This window comes from Hemitrygon akajei, chromosome 3 (assembly GCF_048418815.1).
Source record: "Hemitrygon akajei chromosome 3, sHemAka1.3, whole genome shotgun sequence".
Taxonomy (NCBI): domain Eukaryota; kingdom Metazoa; phylum Chordata; class Chondrichthyes; order Myliobatiformes; family Dasyatidae; genus Hemitrygon; species Hemitrygon akajei.
In genome coordinates, this window is record NC_133126.1 from 126011206 (window position 1) to 126027397 (window position 16192).

General features: G+C 38.5%; 1 protein-coding gene across 6 annotated transcripts in view; it reads left to right on the forward strand.

Moving 5' to 3' along the window:
* The window catches only part of arhgef4 (Rho guanine nucleotide exchange factor (GEF) 4), a 476594-nt gene extending 461903 nt beyond the window's left edge, over nt 1–14691 (forward strand). For 5 of the 6 annotated variants that reach the window (XM_073040792.1, XM_073040793.1, XM_073040797.1 and 2 more), the window contains 5 exons: nt 2849–2980; nt 3603–3846; nt 5684–5761; nt 7978–8215; nt 10464–10597. In XM_073040792.1, the coding sequence (XP_072896893.1) occupies nt 2849–2980; nt 3603–3846; nt 5684–5761; nt 7978–8204 (681 nt within the window). In that variant the 3' untranslated portion in view covers nt 8205–8215; nt 10464–10597. Of the gene's footprint in view, nt 1–2848; nt 2981–3602; nt 3847–5683; nt 5762–7977; nt 8216–10463 lie in introns of all 6 variants that reach the window. The other variant, XM_073040794.1, reaches the window with a different exon arrangement.
* Nucleotides 14692–16192: the final 1501 nt, after the last annotated feature.

The following is a 16192-nucleotide window of genomic DNA, read 5'->3' on the forward strand; positions in this document are numbered from 1 at the left end:
AGGGCATCTAATGTGCAGTAAATGCCTGTAAGGTTCACTGAAAGATAGCAGTTGCTGACAATTTAATAACTCAGACAGCAAGAGTACTCTAAATTTTACTTATCAGTAAAGTCATTACACAACTAATTCTGTCTAGGAATGGTGGCAGAAAGAATTTGGGATGTTTCAGTTTATAATTTAATTCCTGGTCACAGAAGGTAGACCACACACAGATGGCTCTATGCTGTGATGTGTATCCGGTGCTTAGTAACAGAGTATACAAGATCCAAAAACAGAGAAGCAGGTTTCAGACATCCGGCCCCTTATGCTGGCCACCCCATTCAATGGGATCATGGCCAATTTCTATTTCATCTTTCTCTGTTATCTCTAGATGATTTGATGCCCTAAATATTCAAAAATCATTTTCTTCCATCTTGAATATAATCAAAAACTGAGTCTCTATGATTGTATGAGGGAGAAGATTCCAAAGACTTAAACATTTCTGGATGAAGAAGTTTTTCTTACCTGAGTTCTGATTGGTTCTAGACATTCCTACCCAGGGCTATTTTTCTTGTATCTCCTCCCTCATCTAAGCGCCATAATATTGTTGGACAGGTCAGTGAGACTATCTTCTATTCTAAACTGCTTAGAGTGTAGACTTGGTCTGCCTAATCCCTCCTCACAGTACAAAAGAGCCAACTGAGGAATCGATTTCTGAACCTTGGGTATGTTCCCTGTGATGCACCATCAGTAACTCTCCAAGACGTGAGGTGAGATATAGGCTTTTATTGGCTGGAAGAATGAACAAGCAGCAGTTGACCACCATATTACATCCTGGAGACTGAGGGCAGGGCCCAGGCTCCAATCGCCTTTATACCGGGGTCTGTGGGAGGAGCCACAGGAGCAGTCAGCGGGGGGGGCATGTCCAGACAGGTATATATAGTTCACCACACCCTGTAACGCAGATATGCCCTCCCTAGCTGACAGAATATTATGAATATTTTCACTAGGGCCCTATACAATTACAATAAGATACCTTGATAATTCTACACAAATCCTCTAGCAATGATGGTTCACGAACCATTTGCCTTCCCAATAACTTGCTCTACCTGTATGTTACCTTCCTTTGATTTTTGTTCAATGTCGCACAGAATACCAGCACATCTCAGTCTCTCACCGTTTAAACAATACCCTTCAGTATTTTGTTCTACCAAAGGTAAAGGCTTCACATTATTTTAGTAATTGACTTCATTTTTAATGGATCTAAATTGAGAATATTAATACGCATGTAAGTGTTAACTTCCAACATTAGCTAAAATAGTGACCATAGCAATCTGAAAAACCGTAAGTACAGACATTACAGCAGATGCCTGACCTTAGCATATGTTGATACATGAAAAATTTCACCAAAAACCTGAACCTTTTACAATTTTGTACATGTTAAACTGTAATGTGACCTGCAGGAGGGAACCCTTACATAGACATTGTCCACAGACTGTGCACTACTTTTAAAATGGGGTACCAAAAGAAACTTACAAGAACCATCATTTCTGAAAAGCTCTTCAAGTTGAGATTTTTGTCGTACACACAGTTACATAGAGGTACTTACTTGCAGCCACCTCACAGGCATGTAGATTCAGACAACACACATCATATATTGTATAAACATTATACAAGACAGTAAAGCAAAAACAAGAAAGACTACGTAAAACAAAATATTAATGAAAATAAAACACAATCTGAAACAATTCCATGAGAGTGTAAGAAGTCCACAGAGGTTTGGGATTCAATTCTCAAGTCAGTTAATTCAACTTCTCTATGTGCTTACCACTGCCTTTTACAGTTCAAGGTGGTACACAGGACTCATATGTCTGAAACTAAATTATTGCGGTTCTATCCTGATATTAGTCCCTGTTGCAATAAGTGTAAAGGGGGTGAGGCTTTATGTATTGAGCTTGTCCTAGCTTGGAGAAATTCTGGAGAGATGTTTTTTTAACTTTATCTCATATACTACTTGGAACCTCACCCTCTGATTGCTCTTTTCGGTACTTCGGGAGAAGCTGACATGCACCTGACTCCGACTAAGCGTCGTACATTGTCTTTCGCCTCTCTTTTGGGCAGACGTGCAGTCCTTCTTAGGTGGAGAGCTGCTGCCCCACCCACTTGTGCTCAATGGCTCAGAGACATTATGTCCTGCTTAGACCTTGAAAAGATTCATTATTCACTTCTTAATTCGGATATAAAGTTCCAAAAGGTTTGGGGGCCTTTTCTTGACTATCTTCATAATTTCCGTTTAGATTAAGTGTGCATCCCTCCCTTTTTCTCTTTTGCATTTAAATCCTTTACTTCCAGCTTCTTTCGGTTAAGATTTACGGTTTTTGTTGATGTGTAAACATATTATAGTTCAGGTAGTAGGCAATATACCTTCTTTTTATAATTACAGCTCTGTGGTGATAAAAGTTCTGATGAACTTTTTTATATATCGTAAGGTTGGCTTGGAGTTGGGTAGTGGGAGCGTGGGGTGGTAACTAACTTTATAGGATTCTACTATGGATGCTTTTTCTTAATTGTTATGAACTGTACATTTGAAACATTTGTTTTGCACTGTATAAACCTTTTTTACTGTTTTTTTTTGTTTTGTCGCATTGTAGAAACTCGATAAAAAATTAATAAAGAATGTCCACAGTGTTTCATTGCTGAGATAGAATTAGAGTTGTGATTTAATATGATAAACATTTCAGGAGATGCAAACACTTAGTGATAGTTCACTTGAAATTTCAAGAAATTATCTTAATAATTCCTAAACATTATTCAGGAGTTCCAAAAGCAGATGAATTATCTTCCTAAAGATATTCTTTGTCTTCCTCAGGGTGAGGATGTTTTGGCACGAAGTTCAGAGCTTATCCATTCAGGTGAATTGACAAAGATTTCGCAACCACAGGCCAAGAGTAAACAACGGATCTTTTTTCTCTTTGACCATCAGGTGGTCTTCTGCAAAAAGGTAAAATCATTGTAAATGGATCCCTTGATATCCAAATGCTTTCTTGGATATTTTTGATTACATCTCCTATGGTTTCATTGTCAAGCCACCAACCACCCAAACAAGTATTTTTTAGATGTTAGTTGACTTGAAACATTCAAACATGTCTCTGGCTGTCCAGATCTAATGCTCTGGAAGATCCTTCTCCTATCCAACCCCCTCTCCTCATTAAAGACCCATCTTAAAATCTACCTCAGGTAAAACCAGAAAATAATGGAAGCGTTCAGCTGATTGTGCAAAATCTTTGACTGAAATATTAATTGTTTCTCTTAGACAGAGATATGGCCTCCATTTTCTGTTTTATTTTAGATTTACAGTATCTGCAGTATTTTTTATTTTCATTTAAAATCTACTTCAATGGTAAATTTTTGGTATTGCTTCAATACTTTGAATTTCAAATGGCTTTGCCTCTCAAGTATGCTTGAGACATTTTCTCATAATGTTTTCTTTCCAAATAAAATTTACTGTCATTATTGTAGTATAACAAAGGAACCAGTATGGTGGTCAAGAGTTGGAGGTTTATTTGATATAATTGATGAATATTTGGTAAATTGTGAAATATGATTTGTGTTGAATTTTATAGGACCTTCTACGTCGTGACATCCTGTACTACAAAAGCAGGATAGATACAGACAGCATGGAAGTGGTGGATGTAGAAGATGGAAAGGACAAGGACTTTAACATCAGTGTAAAGAATGCTTTCAAACTTCAAAACAAGTTCACAAATGAGATTCATCTATTCTGTGCAAAGAAGTCCTCGGTGAAACAACGATGGCTTCAGGCATTTGAAAATGAAAGAAAACAGGTCCAACTGGACAAAGAGACAGGTAAATATCCTAATGATGATTAAATTCAAATGAATATAATGTATTAAAATGATATTTGGTGGAGAAAAAATCTTCCATCATTTTGTGATCTTGCAAAATCAAATTATGCAAAATGCAACTTTGCCATATTAATGATGTCTGGCCATTCCCTGCCTCCATTTAGGACATCAGTCCCCATTCCATACCCATGATCTTGTTTCATAACTAACATTGGTACACACACTATTCCTCATTTAGTCATGCCTTTCCCACAATCAATTGCTGTTGTTTGAAGCCACAATGTAAGTGGTGCTCACCGATACTGTAAGCTTTCCTGTCTACATAATTGCCTGACACAGTTTGAGAATTCTGTCACAATTTCCATGCCCAACTTTTACAATCAACCTGCTTATAAGATTCTATTTCACGATTTCTTATGATTCCTTCACAACTATGAGACGTACCAACTCACAACCTTTACACAGCCTTTAATACCTTGTTTCCTTAAAGCCATTCTGGCATGCTCCTCATCTCTGTTTTCCTAAATTCAACAATCAGGATTTCAAAAACAATATGGTGAACATTAACAGGTCTTATTGCCATAACCAAAACAGACTATTCTTACAAAGTTAGAAGGGAAAATAATGATATTCCATGGCTTTATCACTACACAAACTGCTTCTTGAAGCACCTTGCCCCTTGCACCCTCACCAAAATCATGGGCGAGGTTCATGGACATAGTGAATATCCATTCATTTCCCTTATTGCTTCCTCCGTTCCTCTTAGCCACCCGACTAAACTTCCCAACGCACCCAGATCGCTCTCCTAAAATCAAAAGTTTCTCCAGAACCTATCCAAACCAAATGATATTCTTAATGGTTTTCTCTCCTTATTGTGTTGATCCTTAATTTCCTTCAAACAATCCACCTCATCTCCACTGTTCTTGCAAGTTACCAGTCAACTGCAAGCTGTCTTTTCTGGCTTTGATCTGGGAAAGGACAACATGGTCATGAGTTGTATCTTTCCTTGAGTTCCAAATTTAAATACTTCTGGTCCATTTCTGGCACCGGTGCACAACAAAAAGACCCTTGTTAGAGCCATAAATAGTAATTGTGACAAGTGTGGCAGCTAACCCTCATTGTACTTATCCAAACTATAGATTCCGATTGTCACCTGTGTCTCCATTTCTTTTTCCTCATTCTCCACTGGGATAAAATCATGCTTCCTTGGTTTCATTTTTGTTTATTAAAATGTACCTTGGAGGATCTTCCAGTGGTTTTTCTTTGAAGCTGCCTTTTAAGTGGTCCAAGTCCTATGTTTGGAATGTGTAATTGAAGCAGCTTTGACAAGTGGATGCAGTGAACTTCAGAGATAGTATGCATTGCTCCCGCAGTATTTCCACTGGTAAAGTGCATGAAATATTTGGGTTAGTGGATAAAATGCCAATCACACAGGCTGTGTTGTAGAGGAAGGTGCTGAGCTTTCCTGAGTGTTATTAGCACTTATGTAGAAAAACAGAGAGTACTTTAGCACAATTGTTGATGCTGCAAAGGCTTTGAAATATCTGAGGTGAGTCATCTGTAAGAGAAGCCTCTGGTTTGCTCTTGTAGTCATATCAACACTGCTCCAGCACAAATGCACACTTTATGATCAGCACTGTGCAATATTCCTAGTTTATCAAGCTACAATGATAATAGCAAGGCTTTCTGCTCTGTTGATGGTGAGGCAATTATTTTTTATTGCTGAAATCGATATTGCAATGTATACTTCAGTTTTGTTTTCTCACCAAAATCTTGTTCCGTTGGCGAGATCTTAAAAATTTTGCTCATATATTACATTGTGCCCTTTCTTTCTCAAGGATTTGCTATCACTGAAGTTCAAAAGAAGCAGGCGATGCTAAATGCAAAGAAATCACATCCGTCTGGAAAACCAAAAGGTGATTTTTCTCCTCTGTTTAAAAATCCTTGAACGTGAAACTGGACATATTAATTTGATTTGTATGATTTAAGAATTCATAAGAACTATAATTTATGATAGTATTTATCTATCGTCATAACACATATTTTATACATATAAATAGACAAATTAATTCAATTTTTAAAAATGAAGTTTAGAAATATTAGTTGTCCAGAGTGAATTAAATGATTTATAAATTCCAGAGATTCACTAATGTTGACAATTCCAATTGAGAGATCAGGACACTTATAAACACAAAGAATTGAAAGTAGCAGGGCTAGCTGAGTAAGTGGTTAATAGGGTATATACAATGGTTGGCTTTATCAAAGGAGCCATAACATATAAAGGCAGGGGGCTTGTAATAAACATTTGTAAAACACTGATCTGACCTCAAGTGGAATACTGCATTCACCTCAAGGCACCACATTTTAGGGAAGATATGAGGGCACACGGGAAGATCCATGAATGATTTTCAAGAATGGTTCCTGGGATGAGGGCCCACAGTTACTAGGAGGGATAAGCCGGGTAGTTTGTTTCAAAAATAGAAGGCTGAGGGGGAGCTGATAGAAGTATATAAACTAAGGGTTGGGGACAGAGCTGGTAGTGAGAGGATGTTCCCACTGGTGAATGTGTAAAGGACAAAAGAACACATGCATAAACAATGAAGAAGACAGTTAAGAGAGGCATCAGGAGAAACTTTTTTTTACTCAGTGTGAGGTTGGAATCTTGATTCGAGTCTCTACTGATATGGTGGAGATGGATTTCACTGTGGTCTTCAAGAGACAATTGAATAAATATATGATAAAGCAAAAACTGCATGGCTACAGAGAAAGGGCTGTGTGTGTTGAGCTCAAGTGCATGCAGAAGAGATGGTGGTAGGAATGTGTATAGAACTAGTGAGTGGCTCTGGTGAATAGCCAGAACAGCATGATGGGCTGAATAACTTCCTTCTGTGCTGTTATCATTCTATGATTGTGTATTTTCTGCATTGTAACATTGACTACACTTCAAGTGCATTTTGTTGACTGAAGATTTTTGACTTGTTAAAATGAGTCCTTTCTAATTTATCTATGCCTAACAGATGCAGGTTTTAAAAATAAACCCTTTATTTTAGTGCCTAAAGAGCTTCCCAAGTGATAAAATGCTTACTTCAACAGAATCTGGTTCAAAATGCGTCTTAGTTGCTGTTCCGTTTACTATCATTGTGAATATGGTTGGTTTCAAAGATTCAAAGATTTGAATTATTGACTCCTTGAATCTAGTTGGTGAGTATTGCATGTGCCAGAGATTAGGTGTGAACTCTGCTGTTATTCCAGCTATGGATCAAGGACTACATCAGTTTGTGATATCAAAACTATTAACCTCCATTTCATAACAGCCCATCCAAAACCGAAGCATCTCAGACATTACAGTCTCTGCATTTTCAAGTTCTCACTGAAGCAGGAGTATTGTGGCATAATTTTCCATTTCACTTTACTGAGTTTACCGATGGCATAGTCCACTTCATTTTGATTTTCATGTTTTTTACTCTATTAGTTCATAAAAAGGGTTAGGAATTTATGTATTTAAAGTATGTAGTTTTTTCAACATGAATAATACCAGTTAGTTGATTAATCCCCTGCAACCAGTGATATATATCAAACATAGAGAAACATGAAAACAATACTTTGTCTCTCTAATCTGTGTAAACAGACAATTCTAGTGTTAACTCTGCAATGAAACCTCGCAAGTCATGACTCAGCTGGGTTGCATTGCCATCAGAATAAATGTCATTAATTTGATCACGTGTAGCCGTTTATAGCTTGTTACATGTTTCTAATGGGCAGGGTCAATATTCCAGTAAACCCACTAATTCATAGATTGTATATTGTACAGTCCACACTCATGTCAGGTAAGTGTTTCAACAAATAAGTAACATGTACCTGTGCTGCAGATGGTGTATAATTTGTTTATAAAGTGACTCCATTTTCCTTTGATGTATGTGACTTGCAATGTCAGCATTTACACAATGTGTGCTTTGATGTGTTTCAAATGCTATAGATTCTTCCTTATCATTCTTTCACCCTTTCTGAATTCATGCACTTTTCTAAACAAGAGATTATTACTAGTCATGACTGTAATGTTATGTGTTCTGTCTCTTTTTCTCCTTTCCGTCTACTCACTCTTTTCTATCTCCACCCCTCTTTCTTGAACAAGATCTCCAGCAGCTGCTGAATGTGACCTCATCTCTGTCTCAGTCCACCACATGTCTGCATGAGCTTCCTCCCCAGAATGCAAAACACCCACCAGCTACTAAACTCCTCGAGACACCACGGATGTCGCAGGCTCGTCTTCTGCTGCAGAAAGGGGGGGATGTGACCCCCAACATTTTACGTAGGGCAATATCCTGGATGTCCACTCACAGCCGAGACCTGTTCCAATAAATCCAGATAAGGTGATCAGCCTGTTGCCCTTTGACTTTAACCAGCATAACTAACATGTGGTTGTGGTTAACTAAGAGGTACAAATGCTGTGAACATTGACCTTCAGGTCAACAGGAATTTTAAACACTAAGTACACTGCAAATGCTGTGGTGCAATCAACAGGTACAACACACTGGAGGAACTCAGCAGGTCAGGCAGCCTCCGTGGATACAAGCAGTCAGTGTTTCGGGCCGAGACCCTTCATCAGGATTTTTGACTGGCTCGTTTCCATGGATGCTGCCCGACCTGCTGAGTTCCTCCAGCGTGTTGTACGTGTTAACAGGAATTTTAATTTTGTCATATAACTTTGCTTATATCAAATAAGGTTCTGGATGAAATTGCATTGTTCTTTCACCGGCACAGACCAATATCTAATCATACCTGAATCATCTACACAAAGGCCTCAGAATCTCTACCAGTCAATACGTTATACAACTTCATCAATAAATCATACTGCAGAGAACTAGACCTTTCAGGCCATTTTACCTAGAACAGTTCTCAGCATCTAATACCTAGATGAGCAGTTGACACCCCAAGACACTGAAAGCTATATACCAGGTGCTGGCAAATGGGATCACCATTGATATACTGTATATTAAATGGTTGGACATGTGGACCAAAAACACTGTTTATCTGATATATGCCTTGATGCTTCCACAAACTATCCAAATAATACTTGTCCTGCGTTTATTCACAGTAGATCTGCATATTTACTTCCAAGTTTATTCTGCTGCCTCACAGCTTCAGGAACCAACGTTCAAGTCTGACCTCGAGTGCTAACTATGCGCAGTTTGTGGTGTCAATTCTTTAACCTCTGAGGTTCTTACTGTGTGCTCTGGTTTCCTTGTGTTGGTAGCTCAATTGGCAGCTGAAAATCCACTCCTACTTTTGAAGGTTAATGGTGAAATGAATCAAAGGGGAGTCAAAATGCATATTTGAGATATAGTGAATTTCAAGGTAACAGGGATATAATGAGAAGGAGAATGCGTTTAATAAGATGATGCACTGGGGGCTAGCATGGGTGCAATGGGCTGAATATTGCTCTTCCATATAGTTACAAGTATAAGATATGTACCTGTCTAATTCCTTTATGGAAGTAACCAGTAAATAAGCTTCCATCTGCATTCCATATTGCATTGTTCAAAACAGTATTGATACTATAACTCAGCACAAACTTGAACAAATATGAGATGCAAAAATCATCCCTTTAGTTGAGTTCCATTTTCAACCAGACATAATTCTCCTTCATCATGAAACTTGAGGCCAATAAAGAAACTTCCATCAAGAACAGCTTTTGAAGCTGACAACATGAATGTTGACCCCTGGATTGACTGAGGTGTGGCAAAGTTGGTGAATAGCCATGACATTTAGACGCCTAACCTTTCGAATTCTCACACGAGAAACTGATTACTTGGTGGTTGTCGGTAGATTAGTTCCTTGTTACAGAGTACAGGCTGAATTCCTCTAAGTAGGAGGAAAATATGGCAACGTTTATAACCAACAGTGCATTCAGTACCGCCCGTTTCACAACCCCTGAACTGCTAAGTTCTTCTAATGTGTCACTACTCTCAGTCAAATTCTATGTATTTCTGAATAAAAGTAGTTTCCAGCATTCTTAATTCACCACACAGCCAACCCTGACAATTCTCACAAATTTTCCATGATCAAACTCTTGTCCACACGCATCCAACCACATTCTGTGACTCTGAATCAGTAACCAAAGGAAACAGTGTCTTTAGTACAATCAACATGGAGTCCATGATGTTTATTCTGGGTTCTCTGCACTTTGGTGAAAAAATACAGCAGCAGCATACCCTTTTAGGTGATGCAAGATTGAAAGACATTGGTCCCTTCTGCATGAAATGAGGAAAAGTAAGTGAAGCTGATAGAAGTGAGAGGGGAGCCCAGAAGCACCAGTTGGATCAACTGCTCTAACTTTATAGATTTTGCTGAAATACTAATTCTAATTCTGTCCAGCTCATACAAGTGTGATAACACATTTACCAATGCCATTTTCCAATTGACTTCGGAGAATGCTGTTTAGCTAATCTCAGCTGTGAATAATCAAGGGACAAATAGACTAGAGCAGTGTAGTCATGAACCTTTGTCAACCATGGACTAGAGAGAGGATGTAAATAAAGGAACAGTATACACTTGAATTGAGAAACAGAATTATTTGCATATGTTGAATTATAACCACCATCTCTCCTCTTTCCTCAGCTGTAACAAGGCCTTACTATGACTTTCTGACCCTGCGGCAGAAACATCCGATGCTGCCTTCAACCATTCCCCAACAGCAGGTGTACATGTTGGCTGAGCCCAAGCGCAAGCCATCCAACTTCTGGCAGAACATCGGGAGACTGACGCCATTCAAGAAGTGAAGGGGCAGCTTTGTGAAGCCGATGTAAGGCCTTTCCAAGGGAGCACTTTAGCAACCAGTTGCAATCAGAATGAATGAACGCTCTGGGTGTGTTCAGATGTGTATATACATAAATGCCACTACAAAGCTGTACTTCTACAAGTTGGCAATCTCCTCACTGGGAGAAGATGGCATTTCCATCTTCCATTGACATTTCTGGTCAGACAACTTCATGATAATCTGACCGTCAGCAATGCCAGTTAAAGAGCTGCCTAAGTGTATGTTTACATCCGTAGAACAGCCAAGCTCAACATTCTCCGAATTCTACAACATAAGGTTTTTTCTTTCTATTTTAAACGGGAAAAATCCTACATTTTTCAAGAGGGAAGCTGCACCATTACAAAGGATATAGATTTCTATTGAACAATTTGCTGTATTTGTAAAGGTGCACAGACATTACGCAACAGCAGAACCATACTGTGAACAAACAACTTTTCACAGATTTCTAGTGCTGCATCTTAGCCTTCCTCTGTGCTTTCACTGGAATGAAACACTGTGTGTGCCTACATGCAAGTGATGCAGATTATTATTTAAAACACTTGGTGGATTCGAACCAAGTTATTTTGAATACTTTTTGCCAATTACTTTTAAGTGTGGGCAATGCCAATCTAATTGCGCAAGAATGGATAATTTCGGGCTTCTGGACTGAAACAGCACTGCTGGTTGCCGGGTTCCTGTCAGAGTTTGTGTGAATAATGAGAAAGAGAAGCAGCAAGCTACAATGTAACAGTAGGTCTACAATCATCTCTGCTGCCTGGAATTTAGCCCAAAGTACGCAGCTGGGAAAAAAGGTTTTGCCCTTGCATTCATGCGATCTTAACTAAAATTAGGTTGTGTCACGTGGTCAATGCTGCGCTCACAGTTGGCACTGAAATAATCGTGAAAATTACATCCTCAATTTGTTACAGTATTAACTTGAAAGAAAAAAACGTTCAATTCGGTCAGTGTATAGGAGGAAAGAGTGACCTGCCAAGTTATCATGTCCTAATGTCTATAAATGAGTTGTGTAAATATTAACAAAATGATTTATTTATGTACACTGAATTCATTGTACTTGTACTTACTGTTTGGCTTCTCCACAGTCTTTCCAGCACAAATGCCTTATTAAGGAATGCACTTACCCGATTGCTTGTCTCTTCCTGCCCTGACCCCTTCCCCACTGTAGGAGTGATATTACTTCAAAATTTCTTTGTCAGGGGAAATTTAGAAAGGTCTTTTTCTGAAAACTAATGATTCTAATGGTGTTTTAATGCAGATTGGGTTAGATGCTGCTGGTCCACTTTTACAACCCAGCCTACTCCCTCGACTTCAAGACAACTTTACAAAAATAAACTAATACAGTACGTTTACAGGACACGATGTCAACCCAGACTGTCAATATGAAGAACGATGGAACATACTCGGGTATTTTAAGCCATTGGTCACCATCCCAAACTGAGAAGACTTCCAGGCTTTCAGTGAACATTTATGTAAGACAGCATAAAATAATTGAGATTTACACAAAAATCTACACATACTTCTATTATTTTCCATTAATTCTTGCTAGCATAGCAAAGTGATTGTTAAGCCATGTTAACAAGAATATACATTTAGGAATCAGTATAGATGTGGTATCATAAGCCAAATATTGAAGCTGATTCTATTCAAAAGGAGAAGTTGAATAAAATAATTACCCACCCAACAAAATACCCCTTTCAGTAGAAAAATAATATATTGCCCACCCCCCCAACACAATTTAAAGTTCTATGCTTAAATCATTCTTATCCTCTTTCTGCCCAGTTACCTTAATTAGCAATGGCAGTAATAAGGTGAGAGGTTTTATAATAGACAGAGGCTGTGGACTCTTGAGCAAAAGTTAAATCATGAATGAAATAGTCCCTACTGGTCCTTGACCTGAAACAATAGCTTAGTTTCTGTCCTCACAAATGTTATCAGATGCATTGAACATCTTCTATTTTTATTGCTGATTTCTAGCCTGCCCGAATTGTTACTTCTCCCAGATCGTGCCATTTACAGACACTATAAATTCATACAGTGAGGCCAATCATGTGCTGATAATTTGCCTATCAATCATTTGACAAGCTAGCCGAGTATGGAAGGGTCCTCCTTGCCTTATAACAATCATAGTCTTACAAAAATGACAAAAAAACTGTTCTATATTCCTCCTTTAAAAGTCACTTGATCATTAGTCTTTCTCTAGACTAAGTACTTTATGTATTCCCAGTTATATTTTCACATACATCCCTAAGTTCTGTAATGCCTTGGGTTTATGTCCTAGTTCTAGACACATTAGAAATGATGTACAATTATTTAGTGAGCACAAACAGAGAAGGAAGTAATGGAAAGTTCTTCCATAACTAATTCCCTGCTTCTTTAAAAATTATTAAGTGTAGGTATGTAGTTGTCTTTATTTTTAAGACTTTTTTGTTGTTTTGGAAATCTTTGGTGAGAGTGAGTCTGTTTTGCCTCAAAGATGCTCCAGTAAAGGATCTGCCAACTAAACTGAAGGCAGTTTAACTTGATAAATAAAGATATCTCGGACTGTAGACATACTCTCCCATAAGGATTTCCCCCTTAAGTGCACTGTTAATTTGAATGGTGCCCAGGAATATCCAATGCTCTAACTGAGGGCAATGATTTTATTTCTGCCAAAAAGATCCAATTTCTGCAAAGTTTTAGTAATTGAAATAAAGGAAAATAATTTTCAGTAAAATAAAATTCATATAATAATTATCAAATAGAACAAAGGAAGAGGTTGCCTATTAGAACTTAGATTCATAGAATTTCAACCCTGATTACTAGTACGATACAGCAATGGCAAAGCAATATACTATTACCTGTGGAGTGAATTTTACTGGTGGAGTGCAACATGTGAAACCCATATTTAGCACATTTTTCTGCCAGGAATGAAATTCAAGATGTTGATGTTTTTGGAAGCAGCACTAGATGCAGAAATAATCATTGTTCTTGAAAGGAAAGTGGATGAATATTTGAACAAGTGAAAGGAAAGGTGTCATAAAAGTGCCAAAGAAAGGAGGCAAAGTGAAGAGCTTCCTCAAGACACCAGGGCAGACATTGTGGGCTTATGATACCTTATCTAACCGACAGTGTGGATTTAATGTAGGTCAGAAAAGTCTTTGAAACTTTGTCAATATTACTTCAGTGTCAGTAGAAATACAAACACAAAATATTGGTCCTAGGTAAAAGAAAAGGAAATTACAGCTATTACAGTTCAAATTTTGAACTTTGGAAGAACCTATTCCCTTGTTTCCTTGACTCTTCCTTGTAGTCATTGAGTTTTGTAAACTAGCTATTCAACAACTTTACATTTTGTTCATTGAGTTTAGTTAGTTCCACACCTTTACTTCCATTGTTCCTTCTGCAGTTAGACATTAGAAGAGCTCAGCACTCAGCTTTTAGCCAGTTAACCTAATTTAAGGCCAAACCACCCGATGAACGACAAACAGAAATTTTCGCCTGACCATCCAGACTCTGAACAAGACATGCAGAACAGATGTCTCTATTGAATTTTCATTAATTTGGAGGAAATAAAATTGTGCATCTTGAGAACCAGGTAGCAGCCTGTAAAGCTCCAAATTCAACAAAAGTCTAATCTTTCTGGAACCTTGTGAAGTCTTCCATATGTGGCCAAAGTAAACATACAAGCTCAGCTTGTGTTCTCAGTGTAATATCACCAATGAAGAACTCAAATACAGATTGGATGACCAATCTTGTGTCTTACAGAAGATGGGAATGTTTCAGGTTGCCAGGACATGAGTCACCCCTAATGCACCACAGGATATCCAGTCCCTGGGTTACTTCTGTGGGCATGCTATTTCTATGGTTTCTGGTCAATGACAGTTCCCAGGATATTGATGGTGAGGGTCTCAGTGATGATAATGCCTTCATTGAGTGCTCATAGGTTGGTAGAGTCTCTTGTTGAAGATGGCTATGTTGAAGTGGCATACTTGCCACTGAGTGAACGAATTTCATGACATATGCCGGTGATATTAAATCTGATTCTGATCAGCCCAAGCCTGACTGTTCTCTGTCTAGCTGCATGCAAGCACGGAATGCCTTATTTGCTGAGGAATTGCAAACAGAACTGAATATTGCACAATCATCTGCAAACACCCCCACTTCTGACTTTCTCAGATGGGATGGACATTGAACGTAGGCCCACAAGAGAACCCTGAGGAACATCTGTACTGGTGTCTAGAGGCTGGAAGGATTGACATCCAACAATAACAATGATCGTCCTCTTGTATAACTCTAAGCATGGAGTGTCTTCCTTTTCATGTCTTTTCAAGTTTTCTCAGGGCACCTTGATGCCACGCTCAGTCAATCCTGTTCTGGAATTCAATTCAGTGGTCTATGCGATCAGGAGACATAAACCAATGAGTACATAAGAGAAGAGGCTATTATTGAATGAATGCCACCTGGTAGGTCTGTCAACGGCACGTCCCAGCACTTCACTCACCAATGAGATTAGATAGATTACATTGTAATTAGCTGATCTAAACATGTCCATTTTGTAAACCTAGGAAACTTATATATTATTGGACAGATGCCAATGATGTTTCTGTACTGGAGTAGTTTTTCTAGAGGTGTGGTTATTCCAAATATAAAGGATAATAATACAAAATAAATTCATTGAAGTGATGATCCATTTCACATTTTTGCACAAAGTTCAATCCAATTATATTTGGAGGGACAGTCCTGTAAATAAAGGAGAGATGAGATGGTGAATCTGTTTGCAGGCCACAGACTAACCAAGTATTTCCTAAACTAGCATCATTCAGCACTGAAAGAGCATTGGGGCACGTTTTCTCAGTCAAGGATAGTTTGAGGAGTAGATATAAGCCATTCAGATATTTAGCCAAACAGAGTTTAATCAAAGATTTGACATTTAGATTGTTTGACCCCAATTTATTGTACAGCACTAACCATAATGTGGGATTTTAAATCCACCGAGATTTCTTTACCTACTGTTACAAAGCAATGTGCCTAGAAATTCCAGTGTACCCTGCTGTAATTATGTCTATACAGTGGGGCAAGATCTGCTTCTCACACTGCAGTAAAGGCTTTGAAAGGAAGTTCATGTTTTGATTCAACATTATCTCAGCTGTCTGAGGGAAATCAGCTGATCTGTGGGAAAGTTAAGGGGCAGTGAAATTGCCTAAAGATTCTTGGAGGACTTTCACGACCATCAGGCCTGGCAGGTCAGCTACAGGGGTCTGAGCCAATGTTCTCCTGGGTGCACATTGATGGGTTCTTCCACTCCCCTCTCGCTCTGCCAGAAAACTTTGCACAAGTCTCCTGCAGTGCCCAAAGGGAGGATTAGGTAGGGAATAACATAGTCCCTTGTGGCTCTGAGGTAGAAATCACACCAGCATTGTAATACTGGAGGAACTCAACAGGCCCTGATGACAGGTCTCGGCACAAAAAGTTTGTTTTAATTTCTCTCCACAGATGTTGTCTGAGTTGCTGAGTTCCTCCAGTATTTTGTGTTGTTACTCTGGATTTACAG